The sequence below is a fragment of the Halyomorpha halys genome, unplaced genomic scaffold (assembly GCF_000696795.3).
Source record: "Halyomorpha halys isolate HHAL.00 unplaced genomic scaffold, Hhal_1.1 Scaffold794.1, whole genome shotgun sequence".
Taxonomy (NCBI): Eukaryota; Metazoa; Arthropoda; class Insecta; order Hemiptera; family Pentatomidae; genus Halyomorpha; species Halyomorpha halys.
Genome location: NW_027104664.1, coordinates 364,688 through 386,006, shown reverse-complemented (window position 1 = coordinate 386,006; position 21,319 = coordinate 364,688). Strand labels below are relative to the sequence as shown.

Sequence of the window (21,319 nt, the reverse complement as noted above, 5' to 3'; positions counted from 1 at the left end):
TTTTTATTTTTTGTAAAACTTTCTTTAAACTTAGATAAGAAATTATTCTGTTTTTTTATGGAAATAATTTGTGCTAGTAGTTGTTTAATTTCTGTTATTGTCTATTTATTACAGACAATTAATTAGCTAAAAACAATTACTCGGTCCCTTACTAATTGAACAATTTTCGAATTGCTTTTCAGCGTCTTATAATTTTCCGAATTACAGATCTCTTACCACTCATTAATTATGTTATTATTAACGGATGTAGTTTGTATTTAATTGCTAGTGGAGCCAAGGCTAGGTTAGGCTTGTCTCATTAGTGCCTGGCCACAAGGTTTCTTAATTTCGCTTCAAATAACCTTAGCAGTTATACTTATACTTATTATTTAAAATTGCATATTCATAAGTTCATAATTAATACATATTTACATTTTTCCTCCCATTTAGAAAACTACTAATACACATAACTAGACTAATAAATTTAATACACAAATTGAATTGTTTATTCTAGAAAGGTTATAAACCTCAAAAAGAAATCCTGAGCTATCTAGAAAAAACTGTCACAAAACTATAATTTGATATTTTTTTAAACAATATGTTTTATTACAAAATCCTTTAAATTTTGATACTAATTTTCTTATTTTTTTCAGAGAATCTATTATAATAAAAATCTACTTAAAAATTCAAAAAAATTTAGAGTATTAAAAATATTCCTTTAAATTATCGGCAGTTATTTTCAATCTACTATAATTATTTATAAGAATCTTAATGAAATTTCAATATGGATACGTTTTGTGGTATTTTTACGTTGACTTTTCTAAAATAATTTATTTATGACTCATTATGGATTTGTAACATTTCGCTAATAAAAAATTATTTAATTATTTTGATTTTTTTTTAATTGCTACAATTAACAACTCCATTTTTGGTTAGCTAATTCAATTCAGCTACAGAAAACCAATAAATATTTTTTACGAGAGAGGTAATTAATATTTTATATTACTAACTGAATATAAAAAAAGGAAAAAAGAAAAGAAAAAGGAAACAACAGCTTTACTTGCCTGCGCTTCTGCCAGTCAACATGTCGAAGTCAATCTCTCTGATTAAATTAAATTTATTGATCTTGAAATCTGCTTGTAATTTAGTGTCTAAGTTCGTCGTTTTGGTAGACATTGTATATTTGATACGGCAGTGAAATTAAAATTATTGATTCATGAAGTATTTTCCTGGAGTCATTAATTCTTTCTTCTGATGTACAGAGTTTATCATCTTAGATACTAGACAACAGTAGTTTGAGTTTTATTGTGCTTTGTAACGAATTTTGTATGGCTGCAATCATTATATGTGTGGGTACATATTAATGTATCGATATAGGTACGCTTGGTGATATGGTTCTTACCTGATTCGTGTTAATATTTAATTTAATTTAAAATAAAATTTAAAGTATACTTATGTCTTTTACTTAAACTACAAAAATATCAAATAAACAAATGTATTATGAGGTGCAATCTCCTTTAATATCTGTTAGACAATCTCAATTTGTGTGCTAGATCCAATTATTATTTTTTTCAATGAATTCGGTAAATACATATTTATATTGTGTAATTATAAATAAACCATAAAGCAATTGTATAACCTATCTTTTTATAACAGCCTTTACCTTCACAGTGTTTCATATTCAATCCTACAAGTTCTCATATCATGGCCATTCTCAGATACATTCTTCAATGCAGTAATATCATTATTTTGAAAGCATTTTATCGGTGCATCTTATTAATTATCTTCAAGAAAGTCTGAAAAAAAGTACCAGTTTTAATTCTGTAAGTTTAAATAAACCAAGAAGATTATTATGTAGGTTACTTCAAGCTTTCACGGTGTCTTATACGTACTTAATCCTTTTATATAAGCTTCCAATGATTTGTATAGAAGGCATAGAGTCTGTACTACGTCTTATAGACTGCTGTATATTTGAATACAAACTAATTTATCTTATTTTTGTTTATCTATTGTTTTATTTATAAGTAACGCCATTATCCCAAAAAAAAAGAATTTATTTCTCTTAGGAAAATAGCCTAACGAATCCACCCTACGAGGCTTGGAGTTCTTCCAGGGTGCTACATTAAGTTCCGACTCGACATAAAGTGATACAGGGCAAAACTCAATTAGGTCGCTGGCGTGGGTGGTCCAACTACTGGGATGTCGCACCGAGTTCCTACGACGAAAGTAGTGCGGTATGGATCCGAGCCAAAACTGCCGCGTGTGGTCCCACACATCATCATCATCATCAAGACAGATGTCATGGACCTACTATCTCTGGATCAAAGCCGCCCTACCACAGGAGCCTGAGATAATTCATGACGGAGCAGGTGAAGGAAATTAGTTCCTTCATGCTCGGATGATGTAAAACATTGATAATTAACAAGTTGTAATTAATGTTTAGAAGGTTAATTTTAATGTGACTTGTAAAGTAGCATTATATAGAAGGCAATATGACAAAGTTTAATTAACGACTGAGGGAGTAAGTTACTACATATTTTGTTTCTATGGTTATCACATTCTTTCACGTGTCTCTTGTTTAAAAAAAAAATTATTCTTGGATAATTTGTTGTTTTTGAGAGGTTTTGTCCTGTATCTAAACGGACTTTATAAGTTCATTCAGGTCTTTGGTTCAAAATCAACTAATATATTGTGATCAAACTTTTCAGGTTTTTGTAAAACCAATCCTAACTCTTTCAAACACGTCATGTTAGTCCTGGAATATTACATACTAACCTAGAGTCAAGTTACTGCGAACTGTATAACTGTCACCTGACCTGCTAGTAGTCAGGAAGGAAAGAAAAAAAAAGTAAATGAATAACTTCAAGGCTTGTGAACTTAGTTGTAGTGAAGGGCTTAGTGCCCAGTATTCATTTCTGTACTATCATCTGACACTGGCGGGGATGCAGCTTTGACAATTTTATATTTCAAAATTATATATATTTATTACAAAATGAAATCCGAGTAGTCACTTTACATCCAACGTTTTACCCTAGAGTGAAAATTAACAGAAAAAGTAACTAATTTTTATGAGAGAAATAATTAAAATAATTACGAAACTGAAAGTTTTTTACCACAAAATAGTATTTTGGAATGTAAATTCAAAAAGTTTTATTGTAATGACTGATAAAAACAGACAAAGATATGAAGAACTATTTCTCCTAACGTCTTCGTCTCCTACAATTTATGTGTCCAGATCTATATTGAGAAATTATATCACTCCTTGGATATTTTATTAACAGCTTGTCTCCATTCTACCAACATTTATATTACCTCATATTGTTGTTATTAATATTTTACTATTTTTAGTTGTTTTCTTATATGCTTAATAAACTTAACAATAGTTTTGAAATGTTTTTTATCTATTAAAATTTGATACCTTCATTGACCGCCAACCCTTTATCTGCCTCTAATAAATTTCGTTTTGTTGAATCGTGGGTTCTTAGATCTATTCTCACTATATGCATCTGCATATATTAAGCTATTAATATTTTAGTTCTTATATTGGCTTGATAAAGATCTTTCTAACTAACGTATCTCAACACTATTCTATGTTTCTCTCGCATATATCAATTCGAATGATCACGTACTTCGGAATAAAAAAACTTATACCGTCTTATAAATACACTGTGCGTCTCTTGGATCGATATTTATTATATGCGGTAAATCACCCAAGAGTGGGTGAGCCCGAATTTGTACCAGGACAATTTCTCAAAACGTCTCGTTGAGGAGGAGTTTAGAAAAATCGCCCGGTACTACCAGAATAGACCTCAGGGCGGCATAAATTGTCCCATGTTAAAAATAAAACAAATTGTCACTGAATGTTTTTTGTTCCCGGCTGCTCAGGGAGTCCCACGCTTCATTTAACGCTCTCCCCTCCTCGATTTAGAAATAAAAAAAAAAATTAAAAAATAAACGAGCACCAATTGGCCGGGAGACGATTTCTGTTGTCGTTTGTCAGCGGGCGCGGATACGGGATGAATGATGCAGGTAATTCTTCTGTTCCGGGGCGTTACTGCCGTGGAATCTACCGAGAGGAAATTTGAAGTTCTGATTTATCTCTCCTGTCTTTGTTTGCTTTTGTTAACCTTCCTATTATTAATTAAAGCAATTTATTATTTTTAAAATGGTACTAAAATTATCTTTGGAGTCATGCAATGTCTTGGATAGGAGGGAATATTTGAGTTGGATTTCTGTGTTTTTACTGATCGGCTACTAACATACTGATGTATTAGGAAGAAAAGTATTTGTTACTATCCTTGTTAATATTCCTAAATTTAATTTGAATAACTAGTTCTTTTTTTTTATACTATTTATAACGTGGCCAAGAGTCCCACTTTCGGCGAGACTATCCCACTTTTAGGCAATGTATCCCAGTGCCTCCAAGATTTGCTCTGGTTGGCGGTTATATCCCAATTTAATTGAAACAGTGATTATTCGTTCCTTCATTCACCTCGATTGTCTCATAATCATTAATGAAAGATATGGGGTCTAGCTGACCCTAGGCACTAATAACAGTGGTATAACTCTGTGAACACTTTTTAAAACGGTATATGTGTCATATACATTTCCTGGATAGACATGATTTATACTAGGTACGGCATAAATAAACGGTATTTTTATGATCCGAATTTTTCATAAATTTAAGTTTTTATTTTAGAGTTTGAAATTTTAGATAAACGTTTTATTTTCTATATTTACCATCCGGATCCAGTTTTGTTTATCACCCAATCCCGGTTGTTTATCGTTACAATCCAGTTTTACAAATACCTTATTAAATTTTCTATTTATTACCCTCTCTTCTCCTCCGACGCTCCCTACCGCCTCTCAAAATGAAAAAAATTCTTAATTTCAGTCTTCGTGATAGTACATGCAACCGGAAGCCAGTTATGAAAACCCAAAACAGTCCCTTCAAAGCAGTCGATGATATTTGGGGAAAATAAAACTTTTATTAATTCTTGCAACAGACGAAATCATTATTTTTTTATAAATTTAGCATTAGCGCATATAATGCTTTTATATTATTGATGGAAAGTAAATAAAGTGTTCAAATGAATATGTGTCTCACATTTTTCGAATTTGATTTTATAGTTTGCATGTAGAATTTTCTCGAAGCTAATTCTTCCAAAAACAAATGTTTCACTTGATTGATACACCAATCTCTACCGACCTGTATGAATGAAAATATATAGAATTATGATACCATTATGAGCCAATTTTTATTTATATCTTAAGTGAACATATGCATCTGTTTCGAAATGATAGCTTGATTCCACTTTCCGAGCCCCCTTGTCTCTTCGCTTACGGTGGACAGTGGTCCCAAAGATAGCGAAGGTCACCCAGAGCTAAGTAATTACAGCTAATGCTCCAGATGGCTATCTTCGGGGAGCTGCCAGGATTATGTTATTAATGGAGCTCAAAGCTGCCCGCTCCTGTAGAAAAACTCACCCGCTGCTGAAGAAGCAAGAATAAAAGGAAAAAATGCCATTCCTACCTGGCAAGGTCCCTGATCCCTCGGTATAATGGATTAATTATACACTGCTTGCTTATCCTCTTTATGCCTCTTATATTCCCATTTATCATATGCTACCCATCAGTTAGAGATCGGTCCGATTTCTAATCAGTCGGATTATGTTAAGTGGGCTAAGTATTTCTATGATTGCTAGGCCATTGTACACCTGTCGTATTCGGGGTCATAAGCTGTAAGTAGAAGAGAAGTTTTTTGTTTTTTGTGGTCGATGGCACCTGAGGTGTTGGCTGAAGGCCTTCCGGCTACCTGAGTGCCTGAACTTGTAAATCTGACACTGCAGTTACGCCTGCTGGTGTACCATTTTGAACTTCATTAAACTGCTTTGAACGATTGATTTGTAACCATTGGTAATTGTCTAAGTTAATCTTAGTTAATATTATTATGACGATTAATGCTTTTGTCAGCGATAATTAGTCCCATGACATTTATTAATGAAGATAATAATAATTTCTTAGTGCTACCGCCATACAAGTAGAGTTAGCCTACACAATATATGTCTTCCTCATAAAAATTTTTATATTCGACAAGAATAATTATTTATATAAATTAATAAGGCACAGTACTAGGTAATAAATAATTAGCTGGGTATGTTATATTTCATTTCTCTCGATTAAAAATAAAATAAAACTTTACTCCATGTTTAATATCATCTAGCAAACGAAAGCTATACATCATATTCAGAAAACATAGACTTATAGATAAATTACAAATTGGTAGCACTCTTACATATACAAATAAAAATTTAAAACCCAATTTTATTGTTATAGCAAGGATTTATAATATTGTTTAACTGGGGATCTCTTGGAAGGCAACTTACCAAAATATGATAGTAATCCTCCAGTATCACTAGCTGGACATGCTTCTGAGGGTCCTTATATTAATTTACACTACATTACATTTATGAGTAATAATAATAGTAATAATTTTTATAACTACATGGGTGACAATATTAAAAAAAAAAATTCCTAAATGATCGAATCCCTTTTCCTTTAAAAGTAAGTCCCTTTCCTCCCCCAACCCACTTACCCGAACATACTTAACAACTCTTCGGAACGGTACTTGTTTCTCTTATTTGACTAACCGGGCTCCTTAAAGAGAGGCTCATCTGTGGGCCGAGGCTTCGGTCCTTAATTGGATCTTGGGGGAAAGCTGCCCCCCCTTCCTAAACGCACTTCACAAGAGTCAATCCGCCGGAAAATATTCAACTCTAAGTCCCCCAGACCTTAGTTTTCTGCCAACGCCGCCCTAAGCCCCTGTGCATACATCTCGACTGGATACAGATTTATACCCCTCCCCTCGCTCTGTTCAAATACTGAAATCTTTAAGCCTTCAGTCCTACTCGAGGATGAAATTGTGGGAAACGCTCAATTTCTCGTATTTCGATTGGGCGAGGAACAATTTGTGTTGGATAAATTTACCTCTGCTAAGTAGAGGGGGCTTTATAATTACAAAGTTCATTTGTAGGTTCATCTGAGGAATAAATGAAATTCTTTCTTCCTCATGAAAATATTTTCTCGATTCACTTCGTTTTAAGTAACCAGTTTTTTTTTTTTTAGCTATTCGTGGTATTGATTAAAATAATAGAATTTAAAAGGACCATTCAGTAAATTTCAACATTATAATATTGAACTTTTTTTTTTTTATCCAGTTTAGCATATTTATTGTTTTTACTAAATTTTTCTCCCGCTATTTATATATTTATAATATGTTACTATTCGTATTACCCATGGGCAGAAGAAGGCAGCATACTTCAACTGACATCATTGTACCTAAGTATTCCTTATTTTCAATGGAGGGTACAGGAAAAAAAAAATACTATTTGTATTCATATAAAACAAAATCGTACTTTTATTATTATATTTTAATTTTCAAATTTCATTATTTAGAGTTATTTTATATCATTTTTAATTTCTCATATATTGGTTGTATCCTTGAGGATTACTTAGAGCTGAAACGTTTGGTTTAAAAAAATTAATGTTTTTTCACAATCGATACATTACTTTACTCTTCATCTGTAAGAAAAATTACCTACCTCAAAAATACAATATTTGAAAAATACTGCGAATACTACTAATACTGCGAAAGTTACATGGAGTTAGTTTAATTTTTTTTTTAATTTCACATATATATGTATTAGTGATAGTAAATAATTTCTTGAAATTTATAGAAAGCTTTATACTAATTCATTGATGTTTATAGCGTTTTTATAGTGATAAATATAATCGGTAAAATAGATCCGATAAATTTTAACAACAGAAAATAAACAATTGAAAAGTAGGCTGAATAATAATAAAATAAAGATTTCGAAATAAATATTTTTTTTTACTGAGGAAGTGAAAAAATATAAATACATTTTATCTCTTTGGTAATGATTTTTTTTTTTTTATATTTCAATACAATTTAGTATTAATACAAAAAAAAAATCAAGTATATTGTAAATTTCCTTCGCTTGATCGTCTGACATTATCTTTTTAAAGGAGATGTTTTAAATTTAGAAAAGAAACAGAAATGAAAGGAAGTCTTCTGAAATATCTAGATGGCTTTAGACTCAATTATTTTTTTTTTCCGTTCTATTGCCATTAACCAAGTTTTATTGATTTTAGTAGGCAATCATGAAAGTCATTCCCTCATTGATCCTAATATTAATATGACATTGTAATTACTGATATTGCGAACATAACCAGAAACAGCTCAGATTTTGTGATGTTGAGAATCGTTGGGGTGTTTTGACAGACTGCTGGAGATAGAAGCGGTGCGGTTCCATCGACCACAGATATGTTCAGTCAGCCCAAGGTTCCTCTTGTCTTGGAGCCTGTATTTTATTGTTCGGCTATTTTGTCTTTTCTCATAACATTTAGAAACTAAATACATTTTACGCTAAATATTGGTATTATATATTTTTAATACTAAAAAGGTAAGATAAATTGTTTAAAAAATATAATAATAAATCCTATTAGAACTTTAAACAATAGTCAAAGCAAAAGTTAGAGGTGGGTGACCTTGAGAAAGAGTTTTGATTTTCCATCTATGCAATTAAAGCTAAATTTTCGTAGTAAAGCTTTTATTTTTATTTATTTTTTTATTATCTTTATTGGAATTTACAACTGTACATAAATATATATTAAGTAAATTTGATGTATGTTATTATGGAGTAATACGGCGTGTAGAGAAACCACCCATTGGTAGCACTCTAATGAAGTTTTCACATTAGCGGGTCTCGTGGCCATCTTCTTTTCAGGCGCTTGGGAGCATTGTCAGGAATGGAAGAGGAGCAAGGTTTGAAACTAGTGGGTTTGGATGGTTAGGAAGTATATTTTTATTTTTTTTAAACAACGAGAAAAATGGAAGAATTCTTCCTCAAGGACTCCCACACGTTATTTCGACTTTTATCCTAATAAAAATCTGTATTATTTTTGAAAACATATTTGTAATTATTATATTAATAAATATATCTGCAAAAGTCAATATAAATTGCCATTTTTTCATTCGTATGAAATAGTTTTTATTTCAAATGTTTATTCTGAAAATGTTGTAGTTTAATAACTTTATTTTAATAAGAAAAATATCAGAATATAAAATTAAAAGAAATTCATTTCATGGCTCGAAATTTATTTAAATCATTTTTTCTAATCGAAAATAGGATACTTTATTTTTGTTATAGTTATTACTTTTTGCTTGTGTATAAATTATAGATATATATTCATATTATTGGAATTAGGTATTCAAACGATCTGAACGCGAGAAGAACTTGATCCAGGATCTAGAGCATTTTATTTTTTCCTGCTTTACCGTTACGTTGAAAAATTATCTCGAAGATCCGGATAATTATGATGGAGACAAAAGGTGTGAACTAGGGCATGTAAAGAATACTCTCACAGCTAGCTGGGCTTTTGTAGTGACACTAAACACTCGCGTGGCTAAAAAGTGTTTCACAATGAATATTATGTTTCATACTTTTAAAGTAGGAATTCATAGAGAGGCCAGTGGTTCAGCAAATTCAAGAGGTTTGGTGTTGAGATCATGAAGTTACATACACTTTTTTAAGTGTAATAAGCAATTAATTACTGAATCGTTAAACAACGAATCTGAGCATACCTATACATAGTTTGTGTTAGGTGAGTGGCTAAGGTACTATAGAGGAACAGCCCACTCGACCCAGTTGGGAAGGGCCTACCTGTCCGCTTCTGATTTACCGTCTCTAGTTTCTTCTTACTCCGCCCATTATTCCTCTAGTCTATTTCTTCTTCGCTTCTAGTTTGGCCGATTTTAGCCTTTATTTTAGCCATTAGTCATTGATACGAGTAATGTTGGGTAATTATCATTAGTTAAGCTAAAAAAAAAAAAAAAGATCTATAGCATTAAAATCTACAAGGTACTTTTTTTTTCTCCTAATGAAACGGTACGATATTAAGAAACGACGAATCACATTAAATAGTTTTGGCACCGTACCTTATCGCTAAATTATTCCGTCTATTTGATGCAATTCATTCTTATAAATGTGAATGTAGTCTGCTCCACGAGACGAGAGTAATTGGGTTAACAAGAGCACATGAATTAAACCTTATTCTCTGCACCAAAGAAGGTGAAAACTGTGGATCCCTTTCTAAGAGAGAATTCCGCCCAATCTGGAGTCCAGCTCTTGTTTACCCGGTTTCTGTCGTCTCCTGGTGCGGACTAAATATACGTAGTTAGCAGTACGGTTGGCCTGAGTGGTATCAGCTAGTTTTAAACTGTCATAATGTTTTTATAACATCAAATGCAAACAATTAATACTATTGATATCCTCATATTTTAGTAAAAAGATATTATTTTTTTATTTATTCCTTAAAAAACATAATTTTAATTACAAAATACAAAACAAATATGAATTTCTTTTTTTTTTAAATTAAAAGGTGTATTTTATAACCACATACATTTATTTAATAGTACATCGATTTTTTATTTTATTATTCTATTTCATAAACAGTGAAATCAAGAGTTTTTTAAATGATATTGTTTAATGAGTTGCTTCTAGATGTAATAACCTATCTATCACTTTCTACAATTTAGTTCATTTTAATGATTTAAATCTAATCTCCCCAATGATAAAAAAAAAAAATACAATTTAAAAAAGTATTTATGTATGTCTTAATTATAACACAAATATCAGCTTAATTTTAAACATTCTAATTACAGCATAAAATAATTTTATTTATTTCGCAAGATTTTTTAAAATTTTATTGTGATCTTGTATCAGATTAATACAAAAGAAATTATAAAATTGATATATTATTTCATATTTAATATTTCAAAATAATTGCGTACAAAATTTAAAAATATTTTATTGGTATCTTTTTAATAATACATTACAAATAATTTTTGGGGTTTTTACTTTTATAGATTTTATATTCAAAAAAGTTTGGAGCCCATTGATTTAGTGTTTTTTTATTTCGTGCTATTAATGTTCTATACTAACAGAGTCTTCTCCATTGTAGTTTTATAACAATAAACGTAGCTCATCCGGGTGCACTGAACTATGAAATTAGCCCGTCATTATCACTAATAATATGTGATGAGCTGGGTAAAGCGGTGACGAAATAGGCCCCCATAGTTCTGAGGCTGCTTTCATGCTGGCTTGTGAGCATTGGACGGAAAGATCGATACCTAGCATGCCTAAACGATATTAACAAAGATATAGTTATAAATTGGATAACTAATTTTGAAGCAATTATTTCTCAATATCTAATATGATATAGGTTGGCTGCGTCATTTTATTATATCTGTTATATTTTTTATGTTTGTTTAAAGTGTGGTTGAAATAAGTTGTAACTGACAATTTATGCTGTCCATTTTAATTAAATATGTAGGCAAGTGTTAATTACATCCAAGCATTCGAGTTGAAGATTGGAATGATGTCTTTAGAGCTCGCCGACCATTTTTATCCTTCGTATTGGCATTTCGAATGTTGGACGGCATTCTTCGGGATCTTTGAGAGACATCGTTCCTTGATATTATGTGTAATTATTGTATCAGCTCATAATTGAAATAAATATATCCAGATTTTACAGTTGTGTTTGTTCACCCAATTTTTTTCAAATCTGATTTATTACTCTCATATTTACTGCTTTTTTTAATACATAAATATAATTCTAAAAGAAATGAAGCAGTTAGTTACGGAGTTCCAACAGTTTTAATAATATTAAAATAAAAATTTTATGTCATTACTATAAAAACTCCTCGCAGTCTTTTGTTCTATAATTTAAGAGTGTTGAGTTCGTTTTGACTCTCTTTTATTTTTTATTTGCCTATTATTGGAGCGAGAAGAACAATTAGCGGACAACAATAACATCAGTCAGAACAAAGCTGGATAAACGGCGTCGAAGTGAAAACAAACGAATGAATGATAAATGAAGCCAGGAATAATCCTCACCTGTTTATTGGCGAGTCCCCATTCATTCAGATTTTAAGTTAATTTTTAATTAGTATAATTGATCTCTGTTGATTGATTGACTTTATACGAAACGATCAATGGTGGTTGTACTTTTTTTTAGCGTAATTTTCTATTTTATTTTTGTACTACTAATTTTTATTTATTAAGTTAATTGACAGAAAAATTAAAGTAACAGATAGAATATGGAATCCCATTTTGGTTTTTAGTGAAAATAGGTATTTTATTACGTTTAATTTTAATTTTATGTCTTGGTTAGATTCTCTATTAACTCTGTATGAATTATAGTCATTTTACAGTTTTAAATACCAAAGGATCATAATTCACTATTAAGTAAATTAAATCAAAATTAGGTTCTAGATTTTTGATTGCATAAAATAAAATGTTATGATAAACTCTAAAAAAAGTTTGAATCATTCAGTTGACCTAGAAAAACTACTAGTTTAATAGTAAATCATCCAGGGACATAATTCTTAATATATTGAAACCTTCTCTATTTTTAAGGCTAAAATATTGAAACTTTCTCTGTTTTTTAATTTAGGAAATACTTGAATGGGTTAACCGACACATGACTTAACCACTTTCTGACCTTAGTACGCGTGAATAGCGGTATATCGTACAGGTTGTGTGGAGATGAACCCTCATCCGAACCTGGGCCTTCGGGCCTCTCAATTCATATATTTATAAGTGAGTAGCGGTACTGCGGTCGCTTGGTGCCAATAGATTCCTCACGTATTCAATATTTGCGGTATCCAATCCATTCGGCTCAAATATCATCCAGGCTCCAATAGACTTCGGCATGTGTAACCTGCCCAATCTGGATTAATCGTATTCTCTGAAGCTTCCGTTCGACCTCCCAATTCCTTCTTGGGTCGAGGGTATGTGGAGGCAGCCACACCAACCTTAGGTGAAATCGTGTCCCATCTGATAAGGCCAGCCTAATAAAGTCGTACACCTGTACACTTTACACACACTTGGCTTGTAGGCGTTGCTTACTACTTTGGTTAAACTGTTTTGAAACCGTATTATAAATATAAAATATCATTTTTTATTTAACAGACCTTTTAACAAGGATGAGTTGTGACAAAAAAATTAAAATAGTCCATCGAGGATGGTGGGATAGGATATATCAATCATCATGGATACAACTCTATTCATAGGACTACAAAATGTGCTGAACTATTGTGAATCGAATTATTCTAAAAATGTTTAAAAATTTTGTCATACAAATTATGAGTTATAAAATAAAGTTGTTTCAAAACCTTTTATTTCTCTTATAAGTCCGACGTTTTGGCCAATCCGGCCATCTTCAGGGACAATCTACTTAATAAAACTTTGAAACTATATAATTTAAAAAACTTTAACTCCATGCAGGGTATTCTACCCAGGTCAAAAACATCAATTTCTAATTAGTCAAATATTCAAAATCATTTATCATCAGACACTATATTATAAACAGGATAAAATTTGAATTATTTATTTTAAAAAAATTACCAGTCTCAAGAAAATATTAAGATTATAAATAAAGTTGTTTGTTCTACGCAGGTGAGATATAATATATAAAGATCAGAGGCCGTTGTAGCAGTATTGATTTTTAAATTTCATTTTTTTTTTTTTTTTTTTATTTGTCAGTGTATATGAAATGTCAGTCATTACTAGATAACATTATTTTAAGAAATATCAATAATACATGGTGTCTATAGGTTTTTTTCTGAATTGTCTTTCAATTTGTGGATATCATAACATAAACATATGTAGTTCATGTTATAATGGTAGTATAATGGTCAATATTTAATTTCATACAATGTTTAAAATAATGAAATGATTGCTTTAATTAATGATCATAAAGTAATTATTAATTGTTTTATTTACTTTTTTAGTTGAACTTTAAATAATGAATGTCTTTCGTAACAACCTTGTTATTTTTATTATTGATACATATCCCTGATTTTCTTGAATAGTGACACATCTGACAAAAATAAATCATTTTATTTAGAATTGGAGGTATTCCATAAATAGTATTGTTGATTGAGGATATTTTCTTTACTAAAGTCGTCCTACAGACATTTCTAAAGCTATTAGAGTTGGTACCAATTAATTCCAGTTCACGGCACTATGGAATATCTCAAACATAAAATAAAAAAACTTGTTTGTCAGATGTACCAAGATTGTTCAAAACAACAATATATTATCATACTTCGGTAGAATAACTTTATTTGCCTTTTTTTTTTTTTTTTTTTTATAATAAAAGTTGCCCGAGGTTTATTTTATTTTAACCGCTAATCACTTTTCTTTTATTGTGAAATCTGATAGCATCAAAAGTAATAACTTTTATAAGTGTTGGTTGGTAATTATATGGCATATTCAAGGTCTGTTTTATTTTATTTTTATAATTACAATTGTTGTTTCTTTTTTGATAAGTTAATTTATAGATATTGCCTTACTTAATATTGATATATTTTTTATCTTATTCTGAATTAGTTCATTACAAAGATAAAAATTTATAAATTACCTACCGGTCTAATACTAAGAATAATTGCGCAATTAAGTAATGTTTTCTTTGTGATCTGAGTCAGTAATCATTGGGCTGCTGGTTAAAGAATTTTATTTTTTTTCTTTGTTAAATCGTTAAGTTGTTCATTTCATATTATTGGTTTTCCTTTTTTCCAGGAACATTCGTATATATAATGGTTCACTAGTTCTTAATTATAGAAATACCATTTTATAGATTATAGAATACTTCGTTTTTAGTGATCTAGTGCCTCGTTCTTAAATTTTAAATATTTTATGACGTTTATCTCCGCCAATAGTTTAAATTATTTATATTTTTCCACTTAATATGTTTATTTTTATATATCCTGTATCCGTTTTTATATTGTATTTTCATTAGATGATTGGATTTCTTCCAGAAGAGGTTGACGAAATCGTTTTGAAAATAGTATAATCTGGAAAAGAAAATGAACAACAAACGCGTAAAAATTTAAATCCTTTGAACTGTTTTTATATTGTCGAATTTATCAACGTATATTTGGCTACGATTACAGTTATATATTTTTTTAACATGTGAAAGTATGCTTCAAGTTATTAAGGAGAGTGAGAAATACACAATTCTTTGGATAAGCATGGACTAATATTTTTGAATATATTTGTGATTATAAATTCTTGCTCGTCATTAAGCTTGTCCATAATATAGTTTTTATCTATAGTTAATATAGATAGTTTTTATCTGTTAATCTTAAATGTCATTCAAGATTGTCTCTTTACCAACTAATTTATATCAGTATATATGTATATATAGTTGACCGTAAAAATTGATATATAAGATGGTCAGGGTTGCGGTCAAAAAAGAAACAAACAAAGAAATTTGTAAACTATTTTTGTTTCTTTTTTGACCGCAACCCTGACCATCTTCTTATATATAAATTTATATCAGTGTTTGTGTGTGCCTTCAGACTTAATTCCAACTCCCGCATGCAATGTATTTATAGGGAATTCTCTTTCACAACTAGTTTTTGATTTGCTATTAAGAGATTTAGTCCACACCCCTTTTTCCCTGTTTTTAAAAGTTTAACTCGGTGATATATAAGGTATGTATTTTTTTTTTTCGTGCCTGTAATATGTCATAAGATCGTTTACATTTTAAAATGAGGCTTAGTTTAGTAAATATTAAAATTTTGTTTTTTAGTGACAGGTATGACGTATTAATGTGTTGACATACTGTAGTATGTTTTATAGACATTATAATGCGGGAAAGCCTCATAAATATTTAATATCATTTACTTTTTTTTGTATTCAAATTTTGTTTATAATTCAATGTCAATCATCTTGAAAGAATCAAATTCTTGTATTACGAAAATTGATTTGTTCGGGCTGTTGGATGTAGAATAATAATTTTCAAGAAATTATTTTTATACCTTCAAATTACATGGCATTGCTCGCACTAACCACTAGTACTTGGTAGCATTTTTTTCTACGAGCTCAGTTCCTCGGCCCGGACCACACTGTTCGCCTATTAGTCGGAACCATGGCTCACGCAGTCTTATAAATCATCGGCGGGTGAACATTAGGTTTGGCTCAAGGCTCTTCCCTTTGAGCCGTCTAATAACGACTAAACGAACAATAACTCACGGTCGAGAGGAAAGGAGAAAAAAAAGATATCGAAACCGAAAAATCAAATAGGATCGCGTTCGCCGAAGGCTTTGCCTTCCAATTTCCGCCGGAAAAAATATTTACTAGTAACAATAGCCTTTACGCAATGACTCTGTATTGGTAGCCGGTGTTCCGGGAACACTCTTCACCCGGGACCGAATCGTGATGACCGGTTGTCTTTGTCAGCCTTTGGGAATTCCGGCTGTTCCGTCAAGATCCGTATCAGTGCCGGTCAATGGAGTCCATGTGTGGGTGTTAGTAACCCTCTTAGTTGATCCAGGTTCTGCTAAAGGATGCTAATAAATTATAGCCAACTATTAATTTTTGTAAATGTGAGTTCAGACTGTTTATCCTACTAATGATACAGTTACAAATTCGTTTTCCTAAATAATAGTAATAACTATGGGAAAACGGATCTCACGATGTATGAAAATTAGATGAAATAATTCCTAAATGTATGACTATGAATTCTCAAAACAATAACGCAAAAGGACTAAAAGCATATGCCATCCAACCTGTTATCCCGTTCTAAACTTTATTCTTCATTTTTGTATTTGTATTGAAAATATGTGTTAATAATGGTTTCAGACATATGAATTATAATTTCTAATTTTTATGTAGCTTAATTGGTTATTCAGTATTTTTAATGAGTGACGTTATGTATCAACTTGTTGGCATTGCTGTGATAGTATAAAACCATACTAGAGTGCAACAAAACCCAAGATTGGTAGAGCATAATTTTGCACCGAATATATGTTTTTATTATCAATTCTTAATATTAGATTATTTTAATGTTATATTAAGGGCCAAAAATCTTGTTCATTGATAGTAATCACACCTGTTTGTCTTTTCAGTTCGGCGGTAGCGACCTGACGTCGGAGAGGAGCTGCCTCAAGGGCTCAGACTGTAAGATGGTGAGTAGGAACAACCTCTTGAGTTAGTTAATTAACGTTTTAATTAATTAATACCGAGCAACAATGGAAGAGAGCTAAGGGGAAGGGATTAGGTGGGGGCAGCCGGCTGCTGTGACTAAATTGATAAAGGGCCTACGCGAGTAATTGTCACTGGCTGCAGTGTCAGCATAAATTTGGCGGGAATCTTGGGGTCGTTGGGAATCCGTTGGCCAACTTCCGCCATTGTTCCCTTGTTAGACCTGTCTCTTGGAGGGAATCCCGCCCTTCAAATTTCCTCCTCTTCTGTAATAGGACTCATTTCTTCCGTTTACGTTTTGTGGTGGAGTTAAGTAGCATTCATCAGTGCTTTAGAAAGAGATAACAGCTATTTCTTACATAGATTTATTTTTTGTATTATTCTGTATTAAGAAACATTGTTGTACATGTGCCAATCATGTTAACCTGATTATAGTAGGTTAACTGGGTAGGATTACGAATTCTACCGTACAGTCAGAAATAGTGTACGGGTACACTCTCTGCAGCTATAAAATGATAACTCTCTATTGCTGTACTTCCCCAAGTGCCCCAAGCATATGCCTGGTATGCTGCAAGTAAATACCACTTTCTCAAAATATAAAAAAGATATATAATTAAAATTAAAATAGCAAATTTACAGTACATTATTCGTTTTCTACATATTCAACCGCTCTAAGGATAATTGTGCCGACATTTTTAAATATTTTTAGCTCGACATGGGTGGTGCGAAATTTTTTTTAACCCAACAAGGGTGCTGCGATTTTTTTTAGTCCTAGGAGGATTACATGGCGAAAAAAAATTGGGACCAGCTGCCGTACTGAATAGAGGTGAAAGGATATTTTGTTCGGGTTCTATCCTGTCTGTCAACTGTAGATCACTTTCTTACGTACGTATCGTAAGGGCTAACTCCAGTACTCTAAACGCGTTTAGTTTTTTTTAAACGTTATAAAAATGTGTTTGTCATTTTTGATTTGTTTTTTATTTTAGTTTAATGCTTCTAAATCCGAAATAAAATTTAAGTGAGAAGCTTTAGAATCATTATGTTTGACTTTTTACAATTGCTGGTACACTAATGTTTGATTTATATGTATATAAAATGTTTCACAATTACGTTTTATGAAGTTTGTGTGAGTTTAGTTATAAAGCGAAGATTATTACCGTACATCTGAGTTTGAACTCTATGAAATATGACATAAGGAGGGAAGATGTTAAATACAATCCTTTAGTTAGATCTGTTCAGCAGTATTAAAAATATCCTTAACGAGTACAAGAAGAGATTTGATTTTAAAAAAAAATGTATAAAATGATGCTACATTATTTAGAAAGCGTGTTCCAAATAGTGTAAAAATAATTTCTTAAATTAAAAGCTGCTATGTATATAATTTTTAACACCCGAATATAATTGAGAATTGAAAATAACAATGTGATAATAATAACATAAATAACAATGATCTATTCTCTGTAATAATCCTATACAACATAGGGAGCTGATGACCGATATCATCAATAGAAAATTAAAATAAAAACTTTGATTATTTTTGGAGGAAGATTGGAAATTTACTAGAAGTTAACATCCTAAAATTATATTGGAAGAAGACAGTTGACCGTATGAAGTGGATTGGAGGAGGATAGTCCGGGTGGCGATCAATAAAGATATCAAAATAATAACAAAAAATATTTATTCTTTACCAACGTTTCGCCCCACTTTGCAGGGCTTCGTCAGGACTGATAAAAATGACGTACAGTTGGCAGCCGGACGTCATTTTTAGCAGCCCTGACGAAGCCCAGCAAAGTGGGGTGAAACATTAGTTCTTAATAAATATTTTTTTGTTACTACATTGATAACTTTATTGACCGCCACCCGGACTATCTTCCGCCAATCTACTTCAAACGGTCAACTACCTTCTTCTGATTTGATTATTTTTCGCCAAGACAATGTTCTAAATTGTGTTTTTTCACATTAAAAAAACTGTACGTTAAGGGGTTAATTATATCAGCTTGATCCGTGACTGTTTCGCCCTTAGAGCACTCATTTTCTGTGTTGTTCTGACGTATTAATCAAACGCTTTCTGTTAGTTTGGCCTGAACCATTAGGCATTTAACAATAAACGATACCCACCAAAAAGATTCGTCAATATTCCATTTTGGATTCTTCAAAAATTATAAAGAATAAATTAAGTATTCAGAATTAGCATTATTTGTAAATTTTTACCTTGAACTAGTATTAAAAACGTCGTAACCTTTTGTTTTATATTTTTACATGTTCCTAGAGGCAGTGGAGACCGACAACACCTCAATATTTTCCTGTCAAAGGGGATTTACTTTTATTCTCCCATCCATAACTTTACGGAATACTCAACCTTCACACCCCGGCCAGAATAGATTGGTAGACTGCAGGACAACACGTCCTTCCCACACTAGTTACTCTCTATTTTTTCAATATAATATTTGAAGGTTCAAAGGTTCCTTACTGGAATGACTGGATCGGAATCTATGAATAGTTCAGAAAATGGTGATTAAAAACAAATTAATGCTAGGTTCTATTTTATCGTGTTATCTCGAATGCAGGAAAGTGTCAGTGATCCCGTTTCTGAAGAAGCGGGCGCAAGAAAGAAAGAAAGGTCGCGGCTTGGGACGCGTGAATGGCTTTGTAATTAAAGTGACTGCCCTGGAGGCCTCTTCATTAGCCTCTCCGTTCCTGGTAGCCTCGCGAAAAGAAGAAAAAAAAAATTAATTTTCGACTCTTTTTACAGGCTAATTTATAATTCCGTTCTCTGTACAAAGGAGATGTGCGGTCTCTCATCAGGTCTGATCTCGGTTTACAAAGGATTAGCAAAAAGAAACTTTTGGCGGTTTATTGATAATAAAATTGCCTGGATAGGTCATGGAATGGCAATTTTCTAGCTATGGAAACGCTGAATGTTGTCTTGGGTGTTTTATAGATTAAAAATTACGTTACAGATATTATATTAAAAAAAAAAGAGTTTTATCTTGTTAATATATATTTTTTACTTTAGAGGTGACAAATAAATGAGCAATTTATCCATTAAATATTTTTTTTTACTAAATTGAATCTTCTCTAAAATCTGCTTCTTTTCTTCTTTTTTTTACTAATTTAAGTTTAGTTCCATACATTCATATACATATATTATTTAAGCACTTATAATGTTCATAAATGATTTATTTAGAATCTACATATTTCATCTGGTTAAATTACCGAAACTTTATTTTTTTCGTTTTTCATATTGAATGAAAAAATAAATTAATTTTAATTCATTATTATTTTTCATTTTCATATAGAAATTTTTTTCATAAATTATGGTGGTTTTAATATCGTATAAACCATAAACGTTATTTTAAACATATCTCAGTTATGTTTACCTATATACTGAGACCCCTCCACTTGCCTCCGTCATGGTGTTGCTGTTACTGTCTAGTCCTACCCTATTCATTTTTATGCTCTATAAATAGAAAAAAATATTATTAAAGCTTTAACAATTTTAATAAAGATTTAAAAATTATGAGCCATAAATAAATTATAGATTCAATTAATACATATTATTTTCAAAAAAAGCTTGGGAGAGGACGGAGATAGATAAGGTTATTAAAAACATTCTTAATACTCTCCACTACAATGTTATAATCATTTTTGTATTTATTATTGGTAAATGATGTGTGTCAAAATTTCATTAAAATAAATTGATATTAATGTAATTTTTTTAAATTGTGTAACGTAATGTTAAGTATTATTCATGCTGTCCTTTTTTTCGTGGATTTTAATGCTATTTATTATGTTTAGTTATGTTAATTTCTTACTTGCTAACACAAAATAATTATCCTTTCACCTTAAAGGTGATAAAACCAGTTGTACTAATTCTAACTTCATAACATTATGTTATTCATAATTATTTAAAACACACACACCACATTTACAATCTATCACAATTTATATTATAATAAAATGCGGATACGGCAATCTCTCTTAATTCATGAAAAAAATATTGTAGAACATGCAATGGTATGTTTAAATGACAAACAAAATATATAGGCAGTCACTTATTCTCTATTTCATAATAATCACCTCCCGACTCGTGCCGAAGAAGTGACAGGACTTTGCGAAGACTCGGGCGACGTTAACATCATTAGAGAATGCCGTTTAATTTACCTTTGAGGTGTGTCGCAGGGTCTATTAGTAGTCCTATTCAATTATATAGCATTCAGTTAAGGCTTTACACGTCTTGCCCTCCCTCTGCTCCAATCCAGTTT

General features: G+C 31.2%; 1 protein-coding gene across 2 annotated transcripts in view; it reads left to right on the top strand.

Moving 5' to 3' along the window:
- The window catches only part of fend (forked end), a 316,132-nt gene that overhangs the window by 138,150 nt on the left and 156,663 nt on the right, over nucleotides 1-21,319 (top strand). For both annotated transcript variants that reach the window (XM_014429365.2, XM_014429366.3), the window contains one exon: nucleotides 16,979-17,038. In XM_014429365.2, the coding sequence (XP_014284851.1) occupies nucleotides 16,979-17,038 (60 nt within the window). The remainder of the gene's footprint in view (nucleotides 1-16,978; nucleotides 17,039-21,319) is intronic.